Source organism: Onychostruthus taczanowskii, unplaced genomic scaffold (assembly GCF_017590055.1).
Source record: "Onychostruthus taczanowskii isolate IOZ18803 unplaced genomic scaffold, ASM1759005v1 scaffold57, whole genome shotgun sequence".
Classification (NCBI taxonomy): Eukaryota; Metazoa; Chordata; class Aves; order Passeriformes; family Passeridae; genus Onychostruthus; species Onychostruthus taczanowskii.
The window spans coordinates 3,257,232-3,281,708 of record NW_024503346.1 but is presented as its reverse complement, the minus strand read 5'-3'; the positions used below and the strand labels follow the sequence as shown (position 1 = coordinate 3,281,708).

General features: G+C 48.3%; 1 protein-coding gene across 1 annotated transcript; it reads left to right on the top strand.

Annotated features, from left to right (window-relative positions):
- The first annotated feature begins 1,401 nt into the window (after positions 1 to 1,401).
- On the top strand, positions 1,402 to 18,797 carry APCDD1L (APC down-regulated 1 like). The gene is made up of 4 exons (XM_041417896.1): positions 1,402 to 1,630; positions 13,015 to 13,126; positions 13,818 to 14,376; positions 16,702 to 18,797. The coding sequence occupies exons 1-4, from the start codon at positions 1,594 to 1,596 to the stop codon at positions 17,464 to 17,466; spliced, it is 1,473 nt and encodes a 490-aa protein (XP_041273830.1). The 5' UTR covers positions 1,402 to 1,593; the 3' UTR covers positions 17,467 to 18,797.
- Positions 18,798 to 24,477: the final 5,680 nt, after the last annotated feature.

Sequence of the window (24,477 nt, the reverse complement as noted above, 5' to 3'; positions counted from 1 at the left end):
TTTTCCCCTAAAGTTTCCTTTTATTTGGTGAAACAGCCAGTTTCACCAGGAAAAGTGAGTGTGCAGGGTCCCGGGGTTCTGCCGGGGGCATACATGTGTTTTGATTTCTTTGCCTCATTTGCAAAAACTGAAACTAGCTTTTCAGTCTGGAAAAGTGCATTAAACTTCAGCCTTTAGTGCCAGCACCATAAGCGTTGACCTGGCAGAGCCATGGCAGCTCAGCCTCTTCCCTCACTGCTTCCAAAGGCAAGCTGGCCCTCACACTACGGGACACACGCATTGTTTTATGTGCTCAAAGAGAGAGAACAAGATGCTTCATGGATATTCACCGAAACAAAGAAAAGTGTTGTTCTGTCCCAAACACATCTAAGATTTGTGCTTTGCTTCATGCCAAGGGCTGATTCCGAGTCCTTTGTTGGTCACAGCTTTGTCCCACAGGCCTGGTTTGAGGAATGGAGAGGGAATGGCTGGCATGGGCAAGCATCACCTGACGTGGGCATTCTGACTTGCCCAAAGGGTCCCATATTTTTTCTGTGTAGAGTGTTGAGAGGATTTTTAAGGGATTTACCGCATTCTTCTGATGGCCCTGGTGACAATGAAGGGTATGAGGGTGCCAGGGGCACAGAGGGCAGGAGGACCAGGCTGTGGGGATGTGGGGACATGTCCTGGGGATAGAGGGATGATCCCCTCATGGAATGGGGATGATCCTTTCATGTCCTGGGGATAGAGGGATGATCCCCTTATGGAATGGGGACGGTCCCCTCACGGTGTGGGGATGATGAGACAATCCCCTCACGGCGTGAGGATAGATTCCCTCGTGGCGTGGGGATAGAGGGAAGATTCCCTCATGGCGTCCCACAGCGCAGACCTGGCCCGCGGCCCCCAACCACCTCCAAGACCCTGGGGATAGAGGGATGATCCCCTCATGGAATGGGGACGGTCCCCTCATGGCGTGAGGATAGATTCCCTCGTGGTGTGGGGATAGAGGGAAGATTCCCTCATGGCGTCCCACAGCGCAGACCTGGCCCGCGGCCCCCAACCACCTCCAAGACCTCGAGGCCCAGGACAGCCCCTCGGCCTCAGGTCGGGTAAGGGGGGGCCGGTCCCTGAGGGAGAAACGTCAGTCCCGAGGCGGGCGCCCACCACGATCTGTGGTGCCGGGCCGGGGCTGCCCTTCTTCTCCTCCTCCTTCTCCTCCTCCTCCTCCCCCGCGTGTGCGGTGCGCGGCCGCATGTGGGGCGCAGGCGGCGGAGTCTCCACCTCTTCTGGCAGCGGGAACCTGTGTCTGCCAAGCTCCATTAAAGCCATCAGCAGCCGGGGGGACGCGCTCCGCGGCGAAGGCGGGGTGGGCTGCGCTGCTTTATTTTAAAAGATATACTTTTCTTTTTTCGCCCCCCCCCCCCCCCCCCCCCTTTATCCCTTCGCAAGGCTCGGGCTGAGCAGGACGCCTGAGGGCTGAAGCCGGGGTGCCGCCGCCGCGGGCACCGGAGCGCCGGAGGCGGCCCATGGCTGCACCGCCGGGCGCCGCGCCCCGCTGAGCTCCGCGGGCACCGGCGGCGATCGCGCCTCTGGCCGGGACACACAGCGGGCACCATGGTCCGGTGCTGGTGGCTCGCAGGGCTGCTCGTAGGTAGGTGCCACCGGCGGCCGGTGCCGTCCCGCGGCGAGAGGACGGGAGGGCGGGCGGGTGGCGGAGTGGGGGTCGTGCCCTCATGAGGTTCCCCGTCACCTCCCTCACCCATCCGGGCACAGTGAAGGGGAAGGAGCGGGCAGGAGGGTGCAAGGGGCTGGAATGCAACGAGATTGACTTTATGGGGAGTGCAGAGGGACAGCGAGGAGTGTGCAAGAAGTGTGCGAGGAGAGCGCAGCGGACTGGGGAGGAGGATGCAGGAAAATGCAAGGGGTGTGCGAAGAGGGTGCAAAGAAGCGGCGAGGAGGGGGCGAGAGGACCAAGAGGAAGTCGCACGGCGGGTCTCGGTGAGGCCGGAGCCGGGACGGGGCTCCCGGGATGCCGCCGCCCGGGCACAGGCACCTGGCGCCCGGAGCTCTCCGCTCCCTGCCCGGGTCAGCCTCGGTGCCCGCCCGGCCCGGGCAGGGTTTCCCTCAGCCTCGGTGCCCGCCCGGCCCGGGCAGGGTTTCCCTCAGCCTCGGTGCCCGCCCGGCCCGGGCAGGGTTTTCCCGCCGTGCGTCCGCGGAGTGCCGGGAGCTCCGCAGCCCCACCGCCGCTCGCCGGGGCACGGACGGGCGGGGAGCGCCCCGGAGCCCCGGGTTGCTGCCCCCGAGCTGTGGGATTTGGGAGCGGGGACTGAACCCCTGAAGCCTTTTCCCAGTGAGCGCCGTGCAGGGATGCCAAAAGGGCTGGCGGTCCGGTGCTGAGCTGCCCAGGGAGGTGCTGGCAGAGGCAGTCGGGCATCCCCTTTGTCACCGCAACTCGTTCCTGTCCCGAGTTTGGTGCACGGAGAGCATGGAGCAGAGTTTCGCTGCAGGAAGGGCTTAGAGGTGATTTTCACTGGACTTGGGAATTCTCCCTAGGAGAATCCAGCACCTGCCCGGGCAAGGGACAACTTCACAAGTAGCCTCCTGCTCCAGGGACGTGATTCTGAGCCCCAGCTGTGCAGACACACTCGCAGAGCAGCACAAGCTGCATCTTTGCAGCTCCCTTTCAGAAAGGCATCTTTCAACCCCACAGTTCTTGGAGCAGTTTCAGAAGAAAAGGTTCTGGCTTAAGAGACCATATGGGAAAACAAAGGCAACTGTGCTGTGAAAAATACGCAAAATTATTTCTGTTTATGACAAACAGCAGAGTCTGAGAGAGACTCCTCCATCTTCAGAAAGTATTTTCCTAGGAAATGCAGAGGAGACCCTTGGCTGAGACTCCTGAACAGAAGGGACAGGTGAAAGGAAGGGTGGGAGGATGTCCCTGAGGGTCCTGTGCAGTCTGGACACTGAAAATCCAGGCACCTGGTTTCTACTGCTCTTTCTACCACTTAGTTCACTCAGCTGAGGTTTTGGGCAGCAAATACCACACTGGCTCACCTCTCCAGCTCAGGGCATAGTGATCAAGGCAAAAGATCTGTGTAGTGACAGCTATTGGACATTACTTGCATTAAGTGTAAAGGACCAGACTATAGAAAGAAATCTCTGAGCAGGGCACTTTTGTGGAGTTACTTTCCTGCTCTCCTTATGCTGGATCTTTGTCATGTGTTTGAAAAATAAAGCTGAGAAATATGAATTCTCTAAGTATCTTACTAGGTCAAGTTGCTCTGCTCAGGGATGTGTTATACTGCATTATGTAAGTTTACTCACTGAAGTCTAATTAGAATAATTCTTTCTTAAATTCTCATGAAGTTTCTCTTAGTCCAGTCTAACCTAAACTCTCTGCTTCTTGCATCTGATGTCAGTGAGAGAATTTCTATTGATTTCAGTAAGAACAGAAACTGAACCTCAAAGTAACTATTTAAATACCTAAGTCAGATCCAAAACTCATTAAAATCAAAGCAAGCTTTGCTCACTGTGAGCAAGACTGGCATTCTGCATTTTGCATAAGGATGAACATTAGCATGAGCATGACACCAGTGCATAATTAGTTGAAAAACCACTTTAGTTAGGTAACTGGATCTGACTTTGGAGTCTCCTCCAGAAAAGAATCACTCATTCCTGGAAATGTCCCCAGAGACCTGCTGAGTTTTACCTAAGCTTTCATTAAAGTCTGTACATTCCAATAACACGGCACTGATATTTTTCATGTGTACTTCTCCTACATGGTTTTAACATAAAAGATCTACTCTTGCTTTCAATGTTGATTTTTAAGTTTGAAAGTGACAGTGTTGAGGTAAAATAAGATCACCAGTTGCACTCAGTTAAGAGATTAGCAAGATAATCCCATAAGTGATAGAACAACACTCAGCATAGAGATGTGTGTCTATTTACACAACAATATATCTGTTCCTACTACTAAACCAACATCACTGTCTTTGGTTCAAATATTTGTTTGGTTAATATTTACTTAGCTAATTTTTTTTTTACCAGGTTGGTGGTTTTTATTCTTCATTTCTCAGGCCAAAAAAAATCAACAACTAATGTGCTATGCTGGATTGTGTGATAGAACTCTATTTGTTCTTTCAATAATTATAGGGTTAGCCACGTTTCAAAGTATATGGATATAGATAAAAACAAGGCTGAGATGTAAAAAAAGCACAAGTGAAAAAAATATTGTGTGGTTTCTATATTTTCCCCACAAGCACAAATTGTTGAGTAAGGAGATTTTCAAAAGCCAGAAATTGCTGTGAAGAAAACCAAAGCTGGAATCCAATGCTAGGGGAGGCTGCATCTGGCAGAACAAAGTTTGGAAAGAGGTTTTGCTTTCAGTGGGATCCTGTGTTTCTCCACAACAGAGCATATGTCATCTATAAAGACAACGCTTTCATGGGTGAGATACAATCACTGCTAAAATCAACCTCAAAATTAGGAAGCACCTATACAATGCTCTTACACAAGTGCTTTGGTTTTCTTACTCATTTGCTGAGGAAGATAAAGGTGTGAAAGAAGAGAAACTTCCTGATTTTAAGATGGTGTATCTCAGATATAATAATCTCAAGAAACTGACAGTGAGAACGTGAGAATTTCAATGTGTAACCCTTCTGTAGGCTAAGAGTGCTGCCAGAAACTGAAAATATGATTCATAGAACAGCTCCTTCTCTTCCTATTTTAATTTGTGTAATGTCTGAGGGGTTAGTAAGCTGCAATCTGTGGGGTTTTTTTCTTTAAGGAGTTAAAAGGTCTCATGGTTTAAAATGCAAAATTAGGGCAGTTCTGTTTCTGTGTCTTAGAAAAGAAGCTCTGATATTTATTTGAAATGCCAGGGCTTCAGGGTGTTAAGTGATAAGAGGGTTGAAATCCATCATTATTTTTGAGTTTTAGCAGGGTGATGGTGTGGCTTTCATAGTGGTGTTTTCTCATTTTCAGTGAATAGCTTATTGAATCATTACGGTTTGAATTCAATGCTGCAAAGAAGCTCAGCTCCTGTGGCACTGTTAGACAGATATTTGGATTGGTGTGACCTCTACTTACAGCTGATGTGAGGGGACATAAATCAACAGAAGTCTCACCACAGAGTGCTTGAAGAGATTTGCTTGAGTTTAGATTTTAAAATCATGCTTTAAACTTGAGTGCATGTCAAGCACTGAAAAAGTCACCCATGGTTTCTCCCGGGTTAATGAGAAACATTGACAAATGTGTGACATTTTGGCCTTGTCTAACTCCAAGCCTGTGGTCTTTGGAAGCAGCTTTCTCCTGGCACTCTGGGATCAATGTATACACCAAGCTCCCCACTGAGACAATTGGATTCACCTTGTTCACACTCTCACTAAATCCACAAGTGCTGGACACGGCAAGTTACGGCTTGGCTCTCCCCTGTTGATACAAAAACACAATGACATGTTATTTTTAAAGCTTTTCAGAGAAAAAAAAAAGTCATATTTCCCAGTTAGCCTGCCTGGAAAAGACAAACGAGAACATAAATGACAGCAAGGTTTTGCAGCAGAAAAGCTCCCAGAGTTTGTTAGTTTTGAGTAGCACAAGTCCTGTTATTAGATTACGCAGCACGTAGGTTGAATGTCAGCTTTGATTTTAGCATGTCGGCAGAGTTTAGGAGAACTGGAACGCATCAAAACTTGGCTAATGTGGACAGGCTAAACAGTAGACTGAAATTTCAGGCTATCTAGAAACCACACCCAGACCCCAAAACACATGTTAGAAGTAACTTTAATTCTGTGCTGCAGCTGAACAAGTAACCTTTTTCTGTGGTCACTTGTGGCTCTAAGTTAAATGTGTGTGTATTGCTGGTGTGGGCTCTGGATCAGTTTCCCTCCTTTCTGCAGAGCTTTTTTCCTGAGGATGCCTTCTGCTATGACTGCTTTTGAATGGCCTTCTCATCCTTGGCTTCACAGGAGCCAAGTAGCCTCAGAATATTAGATCCTATTAGATCCTAATTTTATTACTATAAACAGTATCCTTGCAGCAGCGCCAAGAGTCCTGTTGTGTTAGGTGCTAAATAAAGGGAGAACAAAAGGATTGTTCTTGCTTTAGTGGGTTTATAACCTAATTTCCTGGACTTAGATTTTCAGCAGTGAGTACTTGACATGGCAGGGACCTGCTGGGATTCCCAGCTGTGTCCAGCAGTTTAGTACCTATTGCAGTTGCTTAGGTCTCTACATCCCTAAATGCCTTTGTGCATCCAGCCCTCATTTCTAGTGCCATGGAGGCCAGGGAGGGATTCTGAAGAGCAGGACAGTGAACAATGTGCTTACACAGGAGAGCAGCTGTCCCCCGTGGGAGCAGGGAACTGGGACGGCTCCATAGCAGTGGGAGACTGAAAGGCCACTCAGATTATCCCACCAACTCCCTGCCAAGAGCAGGCTGTTCCCTGCTGAACTAATGCTTTGCTCAATCCCTCAAATCCTGCCAAGCAAGTGGACTTAGGTTGCCTACTCCATTGTGCCTCGAGAAGTTCACTCTGCCATACAAGCCACATGTTTTTCCTCTCTTCATTCACTCCCAACAGAATCCTTTTATTCACTGCAAGGAATTCCTTCCTTTCCTTGGTGTTTGTGCTTTGTGAATATTTATAGGCTGTTATCATATCCATCTTGCTCAGCCAGGCTATATGTACTCTGCTCTTTTAATCTTCTTTGTAACTCAATCCCTCCCACCCCCTCATCATTTTCTGTTGTTCTACTCTCAACTCCCGCCAGTTCCAGTTGCTCATTTTGCTTTGGGTAAATGCTGTATTTATGTTAATATTATGTGGTGGGTGGTCCTCTCTGCACTCTTGGTCCATGTGAGTGATTTAGACATTTGAAATGAGGTTGACATTTTATAGCCAAGCCATGGCTGATTACTGGTTCTGCTCTTCAAAGCACTCCAGGAAAAAATATGCTTAGCCATCACTATTAAAAATGGCCATGATAGCCACTAATCAAGTGTCTGTGCAGGGGTTCAGGGGCACTGCCAAAACCTGCATGGGTGCTCTATACATTCATATCAACAGTGTGGCATTAATTTCACATTCATGTGCTGTTTTTTCTGTTGGGTTTCCAACTCTTCTGAATTAAAGAATATAGATGTAATATTTGCAATTTGGTAAGAATGTGAATTCTGGTTAGAATTTAACTGAGTCGTGATGGTACCCTGGGGTATTGTTCAGCCTTGTTTTTGCCTTGGAAAACAAATGCTTCCCTCCATTTGCTCTCTCCAGCCTCTCACTGTTTAGGCACCCAGGGGGTTAGAGATCTCACTGTGGTCTCACCTATCTCACCAAACTGAAATTAAATCTTGCAGCAGTTCTCAAGTGAAAAAAGCTCTAACATCTTTTTCTTTCCTTTATTTTCTTTTGGGTTTTGGTTACATATTTACCTGTGCCAAACTTACATGGCAATACTGATCAGAGTTTAGCACAAGTCATGGTATGTTAATGCTGTGAGTTCTCAGACTTTGGCTCACAGCAGAGCCCCCTTCTCAACCCTCTTGCCCTCCCTCCTGTGCCTGGCTGGGCTGCCCAGCGCAGGGCTGGCAGCAGGAAGGCTCTGAGCTAAGGGCCAGTTACCCCTGGGCTGACCACAGTGGCTGGGCCAGCTGGGGCCATTGGGCTGCCTGGAATTCTGCTCTGTTCTCCAGTCAATCTTTTGACACTGGCCAGTTTAGCTGTAGAAAAAGCATAGGCTGGTCTGAGTCTGTGCAGCATCTGGGGTTGAGAAAGAGGAACATGAAGTGAAATGGCTCCTGTCTCTGTAAGGACAGCAAGGATTTTGTGAGTAGAGCTCTGCTGTGTAACCTTAGAGTGGTGTTTTGGTGAGCTCATGGGAGGGTGGACTCAGATCTGGCTCTTGGGCTTTATTTTGTCACGACAAGTCCTCTGTCCCAGCTCTTGCATGTCCTGCTTAGTTCACCCCATTTGAGAATATCGTGATCTGTAAGGTTCCTTCCAACCCAAACCATTCTGTGATTCTCCCTATCTCATTTCTCCTCCTTTCCTCAGAGTGTTTGCTGTCACTTTATGGGGATGGGTGTCTTCTGAATAAGGTGCTGATGAGACATTTCCTACTTACAGACTCCAGTAAAACTGGGATCAAGCCCTTGAATCCCATTTACAGTGTTAGGCTTGATTGTCTTTGGGGTAAACAGCCAGAGAGGCAGTTTTAAGAAGCCATTTTATTTAAATGTAGTTTATACTGAAGAAGATCTTTGGGGTACTCCTTCCTCCCCTTCCCTACCACAAATCCCATCTGTCTTGTCATCTGTTGCTGGACATGACACTTAACAAGAAAAATATATTATTCCATTATTCCAAGAGCAAAATATTTACTTCTCTAGTGCCTCTAAAACCCTCAGACAACTCACCACAAGCTCTTCACTATTTTAATTTTGAATATGAGACAGATCAGGCAGTGCTCACAGTCTTAGAACAAAGCCAGGCTAAAACCATAGAATGGGATGTCTGAACTCATATGCCATTGTGCTAAATGTATGTGGTGAAAGTATGTTTTGAAAACTTCTCTAAAACCCCAAACTACTTGTGACTTTTGAGTCGGCTGAGTTTCCTCTTAGGATCTGCAGGATTTCATGTGTGATTATGCTCAGCTGTGCAGAGGAAACTCGGGGTGATGCTCTGCAATGATAGTTTGTGGGTAATACAGTTACTGTGCCAGCCCTGAGGGCATAACTGAGAAACATTTAGTGAATTCAAAGCATTTTATGAATATCATGAACTGAGCAGCAGACTGGTGAAACAGCTAAATGTGAATATACCAATTTTACAGACAAATAAGAGAAGGGATGAATAATAGAAATACTTTTCCAGAAACCAAACAGTGTTCCAGTGAAAGCACTGGCATCCTCCCTCAACCACTTGACCACATTCTGGCTTCAGTTCAGGGAGGCATTACTAATCAGGAAAAATGCTCATGCACTGGCTTAATTTCAAGCACATGCTTAAGTTTCACTGCAACCAATTAGACTTAAGCGTGTGCTTAAGTCCTGTCCTGAACTGTGTTCAGTTTGCAAGGCTCTGCTGTGATACATTTTTCCATCCCCAGTGGGTTATTTTTAAATTTTATAACTTCATAATATTATAATATAAAATTTATCTCTTCCCACAGAGCTGTTCTCTTGGGAATGCCTTTTTCTGAGTGAATTAAAGGCACCACTAACTTAATCTCCACACAAATGCAAGAAAAATTGATTTGCTAAATACAACTATTTTGTTTGCTTCTAAAAGAATGCTTATTCCTTTAGTGGCTAAACCAAAATCCATTCTGTGTGCACTCAGGAGAGAAAAATGCTAAAGAAACAATGTTTTGCTGTGTTAATGAAGTCTGTGTGGAAAAGTGTAACTCACTTATGCAAAATACATTGATACATTTCTTATCGCCTATTTCTTTCCAGTCTGAACATTCCTCAGAAAATATCAAAGGTTTTATGTCATCTCTAAATGAAGAAATGTGTAATGCTCCGTGATTTCAGGCCCTGATCTTATCCCTGTGAATGGGTGACTAACTGAAACATTAGAATTATAAATGGGAATGATAAATTCTGGCCATAGGAGGCAATAACATGTAACAGATTAAACAATCCAGCTCTGGAGAAGAGCTGATCCACAGTAACTAATTTGTTGCAAACTGTAATATATGCATTTTCTCCTCCATTTATGAAGAAACAGATGTGTGACTCAAGTTTGCTTTTTTCCAGAGTCAATCTGCTTGGGGGAGCACAAACAAGATTTGTTTCCAAGGAGGAATATGACAGCATTTCTCTCTTGGTTGATGTTTTTTTCCTTTAGAAGTGAGAAGTGGCTCTGCATCTGGAGCACACAGCTCTTGTGCAGCACAAGGCTCTCATTTCCAGGCTTGGCCGTTGCCTCGAAATCTTCCACCTTAATTTTACCAACAATTTACTGTGAGGAGAATTTGAGAATTTCCAGTTCTGCCCTTCTTGTCAATTTGATGCCGTGGATCTGATTTTCCTGGACCTGGTTTGTACAAGTGAGGGTTGGAATGGTTGGTCAGCAGCTGCTGCTGGTGCTGTTTGCTCAGGGCTCGGTCCGGTTTGTGCTGATGGCAGTGACGGCTCTGCCACTCCCTGCCTGAGTGCTCGTGCAGCGCCTTGCTCCGAGGCTTTGGGCTGCTCTTTGGGATGCACTGGGAAGCTGGGAAAAGCTGGGGCTGGGAAAAGCTGGGAAAAACCCCTGTTTTGTCTAAGTGCTGTGCTGGGCAGCTCTCTGGAAACCCTTGTGGTTAATCGATACAGACGGACGGCAGAGTGAGCGAGGGGGAGAGATCACAGTTAGGAATTTTTTTAGATTTTCCTATGAATGAGGATTTTTGTCTTGAAGATGAATTGTGAATAATTCCTTCCTCCTGCCTGAGAACTCTGTAAAGCAATTAATTTGTGTCACTCTTAAGAAAGAGGAGCTGCTCTGATGCACTTTACCAGGGGCTGAGTAACAGAGTGACATATGAGTGACAGCCACTTTATGCTGCTCTTGGAATAGAGAGGTGCACTAACTACAGATTTGAGGTCTGGGACTAAACTTTTCCAGCTTGAAAGGATGTTTGGATCTGGTGGGGCTGGATTATTTGAGGGAGAAAAAAGCAGTCACAAATTTTGGACACAGGCCAATAGCTTTTGGTTTGAGGATGCATCCAGCTTGGAGTCTTGTGCACAATTAAGTAAGACAAAATCCTTAGGAATTCCCATCATGTCAATTATTTACATTCTGGAGGCTTTTTTTTTAATTTCTTTTTTTTTTTTTTTCTTTTCCCATGAAGTCTGATCCCGATTATAAAAATTCCCTTTTGTATTGAATGTGTCAAAATGCAGTGCTTGCACTGCCAAAGTGTCTTTGCTCCCAAACAATGCAGACTATTAGTGTCTCTGCCAAGAGTAGCACGAAGGGTTCAGCGAGATATTGAAGCTTCTGCTGCAATAAACACACGCAGAGCTCAGTTTGGGAGTTGACTGGGTTATATTGTGTATATTTTATAGCTGCATTCTGTGTATCTATAGACTGCACTGATACCTCTAGAGTCTTTCTGTGGTTATGGGCAAGAGCAAATTTGACCCTTATGTCCATTGTTACCTCTAATACAAATGTGGTTATTTTTTAGTTTACTTTATTCTCTAGGATAATAATTTTGTGTTTGTTTGAAGTGTGGTTCAGTTTGGACTGCCCTTGTTCTGATGACTCTTCAGTACTTAGGTCTCTTAGGGCAGTCCTATGAATCTTGGCATATTCTGAGTGTGAGTTTAAAAAAAAGCCCCAGGAGTAGGGAGCACAGAGGACCACAGAGCAAAGTCATGGCAGAGCTGGGCTGAGGATACAGCTCCCCAGCTCCTAATGGCTCTCCTAAATAGGCACCCGTGGGGCAGCCTCACACATGCTGCAGCTGCCAAATTAAAGGTTTAACTAATAGCAGTGGGTTTTGTCATCCCATATTTTCCATTTTCACATGGAGAATCACAGGAACTGCATTTTAGGAAGCACAAGCGCAAGCAATTGTGAAGGAGTTGGCTGTGCCTGCTCACCTCGTCCAGCCCTTAAGGATGGTAAGAGCAGTGCAGTTGTGAGTCTGCTCCCAAAAGAGCCCTGAACTCTAATAATGTGTCTTTCCAGCTGTTTCATGCACTCCAGAGAAGGGTGAGGTAGCAGAACATGCAAGGCTGGTTTCCCTGGCCTTTGGGTACTGCTCTCCCCCTTCACTGGGGGCTTCCCTTTCCAAGTGTTTATTCCTTTGTGGTAGTTCAGGCTTTGTGTGCTCAAGTCTACACAAATACATTTCAAGTGACCTGTAAAACCTTCACAAATGGCAGCACACTTTCCAAGTGTTTATTCCTTTGTGGTAGTTCAGGCTTTGTGTGCTCACATACATAAATACACAAATGTATTTGTGTACACAAATGCATTTCAAGTGACCTGTAAAACCATCACAAATGGCAGCACCATAGTGAAGTGGCTGAATTTATCCATCAGATAAAAGTCTGAAGTTATTGAGTGGGATTCCCTCTCCTTTTAGAGGGGATTTAGTGGAGCTCCCTCTCCAGGAGCCTCTGACTTGCACAGCAGACATTTAATTACTGAATTCCCACCTGACTTGGCCCAGAGCTTGTATATTGTGACTCTGTGTGTTCATCTCCTTGACTGAGGCACGGGGTGTGCAAACCTTTCACATCCTCATTCTGTGGGAAGGCAACACATAGATGTTGGATCTTTTGTTCCAGCTGATAGGCAGGCTGGAAAGCAACCTGTGTCCTAACACTGGCATGGAGTGAATAAAAGTTGGCTTCAAAATGTCCAGCAGGCTCCTGGGCAAAATACAAAGTGCAGCTGGAGCAAACGAACCCCATCTGGGCTTGTAAAGCCCTGGCTGGGCTGAGCTCCACCGCAACCAGGGTCAGTTGTACCACAGAGAATCAGTGGGGTTTTGGGAGGAGCTTCACCGAGAGCTCATTCCGTGGTGCCATGAAGAGGGAAATCCCAAGTTTCTTAGAGAAGCAGTCCTGCAATGAGTGTCACAGAGTGCTTAAGCAAAGAGTGAATAATGTATAGGAATATATATACATATGTGTGTGTGCATGCAAAGGTCTTCAGGATTTAGCTGAGTGTTCACACATTCCCTAAGCCAATAACATCCGTTGTTATGGGAAATGAGGTAAGTGACAGAATTACTGTCCTTATGGCGGGCGACAGGCGAGGCCAGCGTTCCCATGCTGTAATTCCCCGTTCCAGCCACTGCCTCAACAATAGCATGAGAGGGGAAAAGCACGAACAAAGAGCGCTCCGTTCTATTTGTAGATTTCATCTAAAAACCAGTTAGATTCAGATGAAACCCAAGTCGGAAAACTTGAGTGAAATAAAACCCCGTGTGTCCGTTGCTAAGGGTTTGCCCGGGGTCCGTTCCTGCGCGGGGGCTCCGCTCCGCGCTGCCCCCGGCGCTGACCCCGCTCCCCCGTGTCCCGCAGCCTGCGCGGCCGCGGAGCCGCGCTGCCGCCAGCAGCTGCGCCACCTGCAGGACAGCGCCGGGATCGCCGCGCGGCTGCCGCCCCGCCTGGAGGGGCGCTGGGTCTCCACCGGGTAAGGCACCCCCACACCCCGGGAACGAGCCCCAAACCCCGGGAAGGCACCCCCAGGGCCTGGGAACCCGCTCCTCTCCCTGACAATGCGCCCCCTAAAACCACGGGGGAGACACCCTATACCCTGGGAGGGAACATCCATCTCAAAGCGCCCCAGATCCCCGGGAACGCGCCCTTAACACCCTGGCTAAGCCACCTGGTTCTCCTGGGAAGGCACCTCCTTCCACTGGGAACTCATCCCCAGACCCCAGAGGATCTCAGAACGGACCCCCAGAGGCCCCAGCCCCTCACCGCAGCTCCTGTCCATCCCCGTACAGCAAACTGTCCAGCAAGAAGAGAATTACCTTCTCCCCTTCCCAAGCCCTCATTCCCATCTGGAGGAGGGCTGGGACCCCCCGGTGTCCCTAGAGCCGCCTGCTATTTCCCCATCAGGATGCAGCTCAAACGGGCAGGGCAGCTTTAATTCCTGCTGTCCTCCACACTTCTCTGGTGGACATACCTGAAGTGTAAGGCCTCTGTCCATCGCTTTCAGATTTTAGTAGCAGATGCCCAGACCGTAAAGCCACCCAAGGGTGGCCACCATGTGTGGGAGGCTCTTGCCCAGGAAGCTGCTCCCAGCTCTGTTCGCACCCCGGCTGCCCCGGGAGGGATTTCTCCCTGTTCCGCCGTGGCTCAGCGCTGCCTTCCCGCAGGTGTGAGGTGCGGCCGGGACCCGAGTTCCTGACCCGATCCTACCTCTTCTACACCAACCGGCTCTTCAAGGCTCTCCAGTTCTACTACTGGGACCCGTCCTGCCGCGACCCCTCCTACTCGCTGGTCATCAAGGGCAAGCTCCGCCTGCGCCAGGCCTCCTGGATCACCCGCGGGGCCACCGAGGCCGACTACCACCTCCACAAAGTGGGCATCGTGTTCCACAGCCAGAAGGCCATGCGGGAGGTGGCCTCCTGGATCAACCAGACCTCTGGCGAGGGCTGCCGTGGGTTCCTGCCCCCGGGGCGCTCCTGGGCGCCCGGAGCCCTGTACGAGGTGCTGAGCGCCAAGACGGAGCGCGACTGCACCGCGGCCTTGGGCTTCGCCATGCACGAGCTGAGCCTGGTGAGAGTGGAGAGGCACTTCCAGCCGCTGCTGCAGCCGCAGCAGAGCGGGAGCCGGCTGGTGGAGGAGCTCTACCTGGGGGACATCCACACGGACTGGGGGGAGAGGCTGCACTACCGCCCCACCGGCTACCAGCGCCCCTTGCAGAGCGCCCTGGTAAGGATGAGGCCTTTGCACGGTCCCCTCGCTGCGTCCGGGCTTTGCCAGCAATTCCCTGGCTGCTCCAGTCACACCTTGCAGCTCTTGGCCCCTGCAGTCCTAAAGACACGTGGGTGATGGTGTGGAAACCTGGGGTGTGTGGGGTTCACCCTCTGCCTTCCTGAGAGGACGGGACCGGGGGGGTGAAAGCTCAGCAAAACCAACACGGGAAACAAGCCTGCACTGACATGGGCCTGGAGCTACCAGCTTTTGTTTGGCCGTGTTTTCCGAGGAAATGCAGTTTCCTTGTTTCCCTCACCAAAGTCAGTGAAGGCTTCAGGCTGCACATTGCTAGAGCCTGTCTGCTCTGCCCTTCATCTGCCCTGCTCTTCATCTGCTCTGCCCTCTCCTTGCTCCTTGGGGTGTGCTCCAGGCTGAGGGGAACAAGGGATCTGCCATTAACTCTTCAGCCCTTGCTGCAATGCTAGGAGCACAGGGACTTGCCCCCAGTACAATAATGTTATTACACAGAAATCAGACTTCCATTTTGATATACATAAAACTGAGCAGACTTTGGTTGCCTTTTATTCTATTTTATTTTGTTTTATAGCAACTTAGTTTATTCCCAGGAAAGCAGCTTTCCATCTGAATTGAAGCTGATCAAATCAGAAATGGTGGAGCAGTGAGATGGGGTGAAAAAACCTCTCTGAACTTTGCCAGATAGAAGGGAAATAAAATTTTAAAAAAATATTTTGGGGCAGCATTTCCCCACACTTCCAACCACACCAACTGAACTTTGAAAAACACAGAGCAACACCCCTCTCTCTCTCAAAAGTAACATTCTCAAATTGGTTAAACTTGTATTATCTTGGGCCAAAACCATATATATGAGCAAAACCAGATGGTAAACATAAACACTTTTAAAAGTTAATTTAAAACCAAACCTAAAGATACTGAAATTCACTCTCTGAATGCAGCCCTGTAATTAATCAGCCAACAGCTCTCCAATGGACCCGCACATGATGTCACCACTTGGCCATAATTAGAAGCTGCCATACATTAGAAATAACTTCACACGACTGGTTTAAGCAAGTAAGGGTTTTGGCTCCATGTCCATAGTGATAATTTTATTGGGCACAGGATTTTTTTAAAAAATTTTTTTTATTTTCTGTGAACTGACATCCATTTGCCTGTGCTGGTGAGTTATACAGCTATGTCAGGAATTATTTTTAACTCTCCTTTTGAAAATATCACTCTTTTCCCCTTAAATTTATATCTGTTTTAAAGAAACCCATTCTCCCCAAATTACCTTTCATTATCAAAGAATTTCCTGCCTAAGGAGAGCATATATATTTGCCAACTTCTGGGATTATTTAGCCATAATGTACTGTGTACTGTCAGCACTCATTACTGTGACAGTAGCAGTAAAGCAAGCTGAAAATGACTAAATTACAGTAGACTCCAATCAACTTGCATGTAAATTACCCACCCTACAGTTAACTACTGAGTTATTTAACCTTCTTGCCTATGACAGTTCAGTAAAGATTAGCTCGTGTTCTAGAAAATTATATAATGTTCCAACCCTGCTTATTTAAAAATAAATCAGTTGTGATATATGAAGTACAAGAAAAATTTCCAAGCTACACAAAACCTCTTTGGCAGCGGATCAGGGCAGGGCTGGTTTGACTCGGAGCTCTGCACCGGCGGGGAAGCGAAGGTCAGGGCCTCCTTCTGCACAGGGTCCTGTTCTTCCCCCGTTCTGGCTGCTGGGAAAACCCCACGTTCCCCTCCCGGCTTATCCCGCTCCTCCCCCGCATCGCTGGATGCGGGAACAGGGGCAGGAACGGGGCGAGGGGGAGGCAGAACACCTTGGGCTGTCCTGGAGATGCTGCAGCCGCAGGAGCCGCCCACGGCCCGGTGTCACAGCCTCCTTCCTTCCCAAAAGCTGCGGCGCCGTTCTGTTCTGGCACCGCCCAGCGCCCTCATCCTCACCCGGCTCGCCACGGAAAAGTGCGGGGAGCACCCTGATGTCCCGAGGGAGCGTTCCCCTCCTGGCCGCGGCTCTGCCCTTGCCCTGGGCTCCTCCCCGGGCTGTCCTCAGCAGCCCCGGCACGGGGCGGCCGCAGGGCACAGCCGGTGTCCTTCGGCTACCAGAATAGCAAGGAGCAGGGCAGCGCGTTATCCCCTTAATCTGCTCGGCAGCCTCTGCCAAGCTCCCCGCAGTTCCGCACCCTGCTGTGGGCGAGGGGAGTCGCAGCTTTTGAAATATTCTGGAAGGGTTTTTTGTTTTTTTTTTTTTTTTGCTTCCCAGTTGGCAGAGCTGTTATTTTCTGTCTCCTGCAGCACCACGTGCACCCTTGCCCGGCGTGTGGGATTATCTCCAGGGCCGATGAGCATCACCCCCCGATCCTGCCCGCCCGGGCCGCGCTGCCCATGCAGCTCAGCGGCAGCTGGGTCAGCACCCACTGCGAGGTCCGCCCGGCCGTGCTCTTCCTCACCAGGTACTTCACATTCCACGGCAACAACCACACCTGGGAAGGGCATTACTATCACTACTCCGACCCGCTCTGCAGGCAGCCCACGTTCACCATCTACGCCTCCGGGCACTACAGCCAGGGCATCCCCTCCTCCAAGGTGCGGGGCGGCACCGAGCTGGCTTTTAAAGTCACCCAGGCTCGGGTGACGCCGATGGACCAGGTGACGGTGCTGATGCTCAACTCCTCGGAAGCGGGGAGCTGTGGGCTGGCGGGCTCCTGGAGCGCCGGGGTGGAGCAGGATATAACACCCACGAACGGATGTTTGGCTCTGGGCATCAAGCTGCCCCACACCGAGTACGAGCTGTTCAAAACGGAGCAGGACACGCAGGAGCGCAGCCTCCTCTACATCGGGGAGCGGCCCACGGACGGCTCCAGCCCCGACAGCCCCGACAAGCGACCCACGTCCTACCAGGCCCCTCTGATGCGGTGTGCTGCAGCCTCAGAGGAATTCTCCAACTACATTAGTCTGAAATACGTGGGAAGAAAGGATGCTAACGGGATCGAAGCACTAAAACCTTTGCCTGTGGCCTTTTTGTTGTTTATAGCACTTCTGTTTTTAAGATGGGACTAGTTATCTCTTCAGGTACAATGCAGAATTCAGATAAATCTTGGTGCTAGTGTGATTTTTATATCCTTCAAATGAGCACATCTGGAATCAGTTTTACTCAGATTTGGAAACACTTTTTAAAAACACCCAATAGTGAATGAAGCCAAGGAGATATGCCTGACTCCACACTGTTTGTCCTGTGGCTTTATTGCCTAATCTCCCTTCTTTGCGTGCAAATTTAATGTACTGACACGGATGCACTGCACATTGCAACAGATAATTTAGCATCGTGAGGGGGGAAAAAAGTGACATCAATTAAAATTGCTGCTTTGAGCTTTTGACATTGCTAAGATTTAATCAAGAGCTTGATTCAGATGTAATTCAAACATCCAAAGTGTTGGCTGCTGAGTTTCTTTGAGGTTAAGTTCCCTCCCATCACACTCCTTTTTGCTGTTCATGCAAATTTAATCTGCAGAGTCAGTCAGCAATAAACAGTCAGCAAGTGTTCTTGAGAAGGGCACGGTTCACATGCCTCTTGCAGTTTACAGATATTTTCTGCACTTTGCCTGTGTATGTCACACACAGGGACCCACAAACAGTCTTTGTACTTGGAGATGCCCAGAACAGCTCTCACAGAGGGCTCAACTTTTCCACCTGACCCTGGGCATAGATTACAGTAGATGGAAAACACTTCTGTGCACAGCTCCAAGGCTCAGCATTCCCTGGCTGCAGCACTGCATCCCTGCTGTGTTACCCCAGCTCTCCAGTGCTGTGCTGGCCTGGCTGTGAGCCACCAGCAGTGTCCCCGTGTCACTGCAGCCATGCCTGGCACAGGCACGGTGCCATGCCCCGTGGGAAGGGAAAGATCCCTCACCAGGCCATGTATTTCCACTGCCTCCTTTGCAGTTCCTGGCACTGCAGTTGTTAATCCAGCTCTCCTCTCAAAGTGTCACTTCCAGCCTCTTTCCTGTACAGATGTTTTATAAATCTGCCTCTGGTGAACAACGAGCTGAAGAGATGCTCAGATCAGACAGCACAGTCAGGTCAAACTGATTCCTACTGACAAGCAGGACAAACTATGAAATTATATTCCCTGTCTGCTGCAGCTAAGCATCATATAACTTCCTCGAGAAGCCCTTCTCCAGCAGCTAAATCCTCTCCAAATAAGCCTATATATCTTACCCACAAAAGATATTTTGTTAAAGCAGCTATGCAATAGCCACCTTCTTAATGCTGTATTTACAAACTTGCAGCTTGTACTTAGATAAATTATGGGGTTTATAACACAAAAATACTTTGGGGGGATCTGTACATTAATAATTCAAATGAGATGCTTATTAAATGCATTACAGTTGTGACATAAATGTTGTCAGCATGTTCACATGTTCCAGGCATGACCCAATATTAGTCATGCACATAAACAGTTCTACTTGAAGGAGATACACAAAAGGGCCAGGCTTGGCTGCCTTGCCTTGGGTTCCCTCCCTAATCCCTGGAGACTTCAGCAGGCAAATCTTATTTCCAGTCTTGTTGGTTGTGCTTTGTTCCTTGCTGCTGCATGGAGATCCACGGGCAACTGAAGTGATCCCAGAGGAGGTGGTGTCTCCTTGGGGATGTTCCCATTGGGATGCTGTGAATGGCAAGTCCTGGGCAGCTCAGCTGCACCTCCTGTAAGCCACCCACTGGCAGAACTTTTCCATCAGGAGTTTCCCATCACTGTGCTCACCACAGCCCAGGGAAAGGCTCCCGTGGCTCCCATCAGCACAGGTACCTGTTCTGCAGGACACAGATGCCCATGGCACCAGGGAACAGCCTTGTGCTGCCTTTGGAGTGTGTGTGGAAGAGGGACAAGGTAATTCCTGCTCTATGTTTACCCCCATGAATCACAGTTGTGTGCAGATACTTTTTTTCATTTACGTGGCACCAAAATGGGTTAAACTTAACAAGTGTCCAGGTCCTGCACGGTGTAAAAGCTCTTACAAGGCCAGAGATCCCATCCAGGTGGGGATGGGATCAAGGTGATGTGAAACACCATCACAAACACTTATGCAATGTCAGCAACGAGCCCTTGGAAGGCTCTGCCCTGCAGCAGCTCAGGCACCACTGCTCCACTGCCCTGTGAAACCTCATCAGGAGCCTCCTTGTCCTCTTCCTCCCTCTAAGGACACCTCTGAGAGGAAAAAAAAAAAAAACCCACAGAAGAGCTATTTGCATAAATATCATAAATTTTATTGTTCTGTTCACAGTTTTTGAAGACACATTCCTAAATTACACAGTTATTCTCTCTTAAGAATTTGTGCCTTTTTCCAATTTGAATTTGCCTGGCTTTGACTGCCAGTTGGTGATTCTTGTGTTGCTTTTTAAGATCAGAGAGCTGCAGTGTGCAGTATTTTCTGCCTGTGAAGGTACTAGTGCACTGTAATCAAGACAGTCTCAATTCTGGTAGAAAAACTCAGCCAACTGAGTTTTCTCTCACCCTCTCTAAGGCATTTTCACACTCCACCAGTAATTTCTGAATCATATTTTTTGCATCCATTCCAATTACTCAGCTTCTCTTGTAGAATGTAAATATCCAAATTGCATCCAAAATTCCCAACTCTCCCAGCTGAGACATACAGAAGGATAATCACTTACAGCTAACAGTAATTAAAAACAAGAACACATTCGTATTCATTAGGCTTTTACCCTGGGACTGCACTGGGAGTGTGCATGGAGCTGTTGTTCATTCTGGTCCTGTGGATATTTCTGCAATGTTTTATCAGAAGTGATTTTGTGCCTGTGTTCCTCAGTGATCTGGAACCACAGAACCTGCCAGGTCCCTGCAGAACCCTGAGAGAACCTGCCAGGTCCCTGCAGAACCCTCAGAGAATGTGCCAGGTCCCTGCAGAACCCTCAGAGAACCTGCCAGGTCCCTGCAGAACCCTGAGAGAACCTGCCCGGTCCCTGCAGAACCCTGAGAGAACCTGCCCGGTCCCTGCAGAACCCTGAGAGAACCTGCCCGGTCCCTGCAGAACCCTGAGAGAACCTGCCCGGTCCCTGCAGAACCCTGAGAGAACCTGCCCGGTCCCTGCAGAACCCTGAGAGAACCTGCCCGGTCCCTGCAGAACCCTGAGAGAACCTGCCCGGTCCCTGCAGAACCCTGAGAGAACCTGCCCGGTCCCTGCAGAACCCTGAGAGAACCTGCCCGGTCCCTGCAGAACCCTGAGAGAACCTGCCCGGTCCCTGCAGAACCCTGAGAGAACCTGCCCGGTCCCTGCAGAACCCTCCGAGAACCTGCCAGGTCCCTGCAGAACCCCTCTCTGGGCATCCCCCTTTCGTGGTGGCTCTCTCTGAACTGCAGCAGGGTGTGATTGCCAGGGACCACGCAGCTCTGCAGGGCCCTGACAGACCCAGCTCGCTCTGATCCCAAAGAGAGCAGGAACCCAAAAGACAGAATGAGAGCACTTACACCAAGCTCCATCAGGAACATCCATCTCCTTTTCCATCCCTTTCCAGGGTGTCCCGCTGTCCTGAGCCACTGACCACCCCCAGCAGCAGCTCAGACACTGCCCCAGGCTCCTCCTTTGCAAACACTGATCAAGGTTTTTGGGCCTCCTGAATTAAAAACTGTTAATTGTTAATCCCGAGCATTGCTAAGGAATGACATCACCTTTCCAGTTCTCTTACATCATCCCTAGGTTTTATCTCCTGCATCTATTTTTTAACAGTTCTTATCCTATTGCAGATTCCCTCTGAACTTCAGCTCCTCATCATCCTCTCCAAGCACTCCAACCCACATTTTTCTTTTCCTTTGGGTTGTGCTCTCCTGATTTTCTACATTTCCTAACTCCCATTTTGAATTGATTGCTGTCTGCTTTCCTTTTTCTTATTTGTTTTGTATTACTTTCCATCTAATTTTTCCCCTCATTTCATCACTGAAGTAGGATGGGCAGTTAGCCAATGTTGTCCCCCTTCTCAATTGCAAAATTATTGGTTTTTTGGCCATTTAATACCTTTCACTTAGAAAACTGTCAATTCTACTTCAGTTTTTCATCTAATTTCCTCCCCACTCCCAGATCTGATATGAAATTTGCTCAGCTATGCCCTTTTGAAGCACCAATTAAATTTATTAGCAGCTCACACGGCTGTTTGCTGAGCTCCACTGCAATCAGGATCCCAACCTCATTTCTGACATTCATTTATCTTTATCTGGCATAAACAAGACAAACTAAATAATTTCACTCTTCATGTCTAACACTGCTGCAGAAAAACAGGTCTAGGATACAGACCAGGAGCTTTAATCTTGACTACTGGATTCCTTTCTACCACAAAACAAATAAATACATTTTTACTGTCCCTGTGAAGAAAACCCAAGCCAGTGTGTGCTCGAAGTTGATGGTAACAGGCACATGTGTCTTAGTAAACTCTTCCACATTCACTTCTCTTAGAATAATTTTTTTAAAGATTATTTTTTTAACCACTCCAAAAAGCAAAAATAAATTAATTTCCCAAGTCTCAAACAATTTTCTGGCTTCCTGCACTGAGACTGAGCCTTCAGTACCTTCTTTAATATCACAATCTCCTCAGACAAGCTGCCTTTCCAATTTTCTGCTTCTTTAGCAGGTGCAGAAGTTTAAAGTGTGAGCCAAGTCTGCCAGACAAACAGACCTGGGTCTGACACACAGCTCAATTAACAGTAACTTATTTTTCCAATTAACCACCTTCATGCCTCCCTGTTTAAAATACCTTAGAATGCATTTTTGCATTCTAGATTTCCCAGATAAAATGAAATAAAAAAATCTGAAGCGCTTTTGGATACGTTAACAGCATTGTGCTACTGCTTTGTTTGAGAAACAATCCACGAGGAACAGAAAAGTCTGTCCCACACTATAAATAAATCCACTGCACTGGAACAGCAGGAGGGAGCTGGAGACAGAAAGGAGACGGGTGACAAGGCTTGTTGATCCAAACTCCCCAGAGAGTGAAGAGGAAGAGAAAATAAAGAGGAAGCAGGAGGTGAGTGGCTGCGTGGGGTGGGGAAGGGCACCAGGAGCAGTCAGGTCTCCAAGGCAGGGAAGGGCACCAGGAGCAGTCAGGTCTCTGTGGCAGGGAAGGGCACCAGGAGCAGTCAGGTCTCCAAGATAGGGAAGGGCACCAGGAGCAGTCAGGTCTCCAAGGCAGGGAAGGGCACCCAGGGGCAGTCAGGTCTCCCTGCCAGGACAGCCCTGCCAGGCTGCCCGGGGCTCCCTGGGCCAGGGGCTGGGACAGGCAGGGAAGAGCAAGCCTGGAAGGGTGATGGGAAGAGAGAGACCCAGATGGAAACAGGCAGCAGGGAAGAAAAGCCATTAAAGATGCTTGGCTGAACGTGGGTTTCTCTGCCAAGGAGCAGGGAAGGAACAAGGATTGACTTGGCCTGGACCAAAGCACCCAGGGAGGGAATGGAGTGAGATTTGACAGCTCAGGCAGAACAGAGCAGGAGGCAGATTGGGCAGCAGAGCCTCCAGCCCCCACAGCAACGCTCCTTTGGGCTCAGCACTGAGGCAGAGATTCCTGGCTCCAGTCACACTTGTGTGTGGCCTCCCAGTGAAATGTGGAAACAGAAATTGCTGCTTCAGCTCCGAGTTCCTCCCCGCCAGGAGCTCAGGTCAAGAACGGGGATCCACACACAGAACACAAAGAATTCCCCCAGCACACACGTGGGTTACACCCAACACCACAGTGCCACACTGGAAGTTCAACTTTTAAAAACCTATTTATATGTAACTTAAGAGAAATTAGGGTTCTCCAAGTCCAGGCACACGAAGCTGGGCAGTTCTGGACAATTTCTGAGCAGTGCCAGCTCAGTTTTTGATCACGGAAATGATCAGACACTGCAATGTGCTCCCCAAACTCACAGAGCACAAACCTGGTTCTGCCATTTCCTACCTCCTGAGTGCTTGACTTTGTACAGCCTTAATAACAGTCTTTTAAAAGTAGCTCTCTGTGGGTAATTGTGTGTGGGACATTTGCCAAACTAAACATGAGGGAGTTCAAGAGGCTTTTCTAATCTTGTGAGTTTATCCACTAAAGAAAAAGATTTGATTAAAAAAATGAAGTACAGCTAAACTGGGAACAATACTTTACTACGGGCTGTTCTTCATAGGCACTTCAGAATCTTGAAAAAAAACCCCACGAAATTAGGAACTTATTAAATCAGAATGAAATGTACCAATGCAGAAACATAAACAGAAACGCCAGATGTATAATGTCAACTTGTAATACACAGCTTCAATTATTTCTTCTTAATTCATTTGTTTTCTTAGCTTCTTTTGTTTTGCTCTCTGGAAAAGGCCATTTTCTAATGACAGATCACAGGAGGAAAGATCCAAAGTTCAAGTTTACTCCAAGGAAAAGCAGCCTCATTTCTGTGCTCACAGCCCCACGTCCCTTTTGTACTTTTCACTCTCTCAGAGACTTCAGGACAAACTCAGGCCCGGACTGGGAGGCAAAGAGATCTATGTGGAAGATCAGTAAAGGTTTTAAGGTTTTACTCCTCAAGTACAAATGTGAAATTAGTTCTTGAACAGGAACAGAAGCCACAGGAAATGGCAGAGTGAGTGACAGGCACACAGTCACTCACAAGTGTGCAGGTGCGTGCTCACTGCAGTACCACGTGCAAGATTCCTAGCTGGCTCTCACTTGTGTAATTTGAAAAATAATCTTCATTCATCCAGTAAAAAACCCCAACCCATTAATCAACCAACTTTTATAGCTAAGCAGATTTGAGCAGTGGAAACACAATTACTTTGTTCTATGAAGCTGATCTTCTCAAAATCCTGAGCACATAAACTGAATGTCACTCACCACCTGTCACTCCTCAACTTGCTCACTCGAGGGCTTGGGCCAGGGATGCTTCCCCATTCCCAAACCATGGCACAGTGGCTCCAGGCTCTGTGCAGCACCAGTGCAGCACCAGTGCAGCTGTGACCCAGCCACAACAAACAGGAGTCTCAGAGTGTTATTTTACAGGGGCTTAAATTTCAAACAGAGGGATTTTTGGTGGTGCTTTTTTCCCTC

Excerpts from the sequence above, each read along its gene's own strand:
- APCDD1L (XM_041417896.1), top strand. The coding sequence starts at position 1,594 with ATGGTCCGGTGCTGGTGGCTCGCAGGGCTGCTCGTAG. Across the intron at positions 1,631-13,014 it reads GCTCGCAGGGCTGCTCGTAG|CCTGCGCGGCCGCGGAGCCG; the intron begins GTAGGTGCCACC and ends CGTGTCCCGCAG. Across the intron at positions 14,377-16,701 it reads GCCCCTTGCAGAGCGCCCTG|CACCACGTGCACCCTTGCCC; the intron begins GTAAGGATGAGG and ends TGTCTCCTGCAG.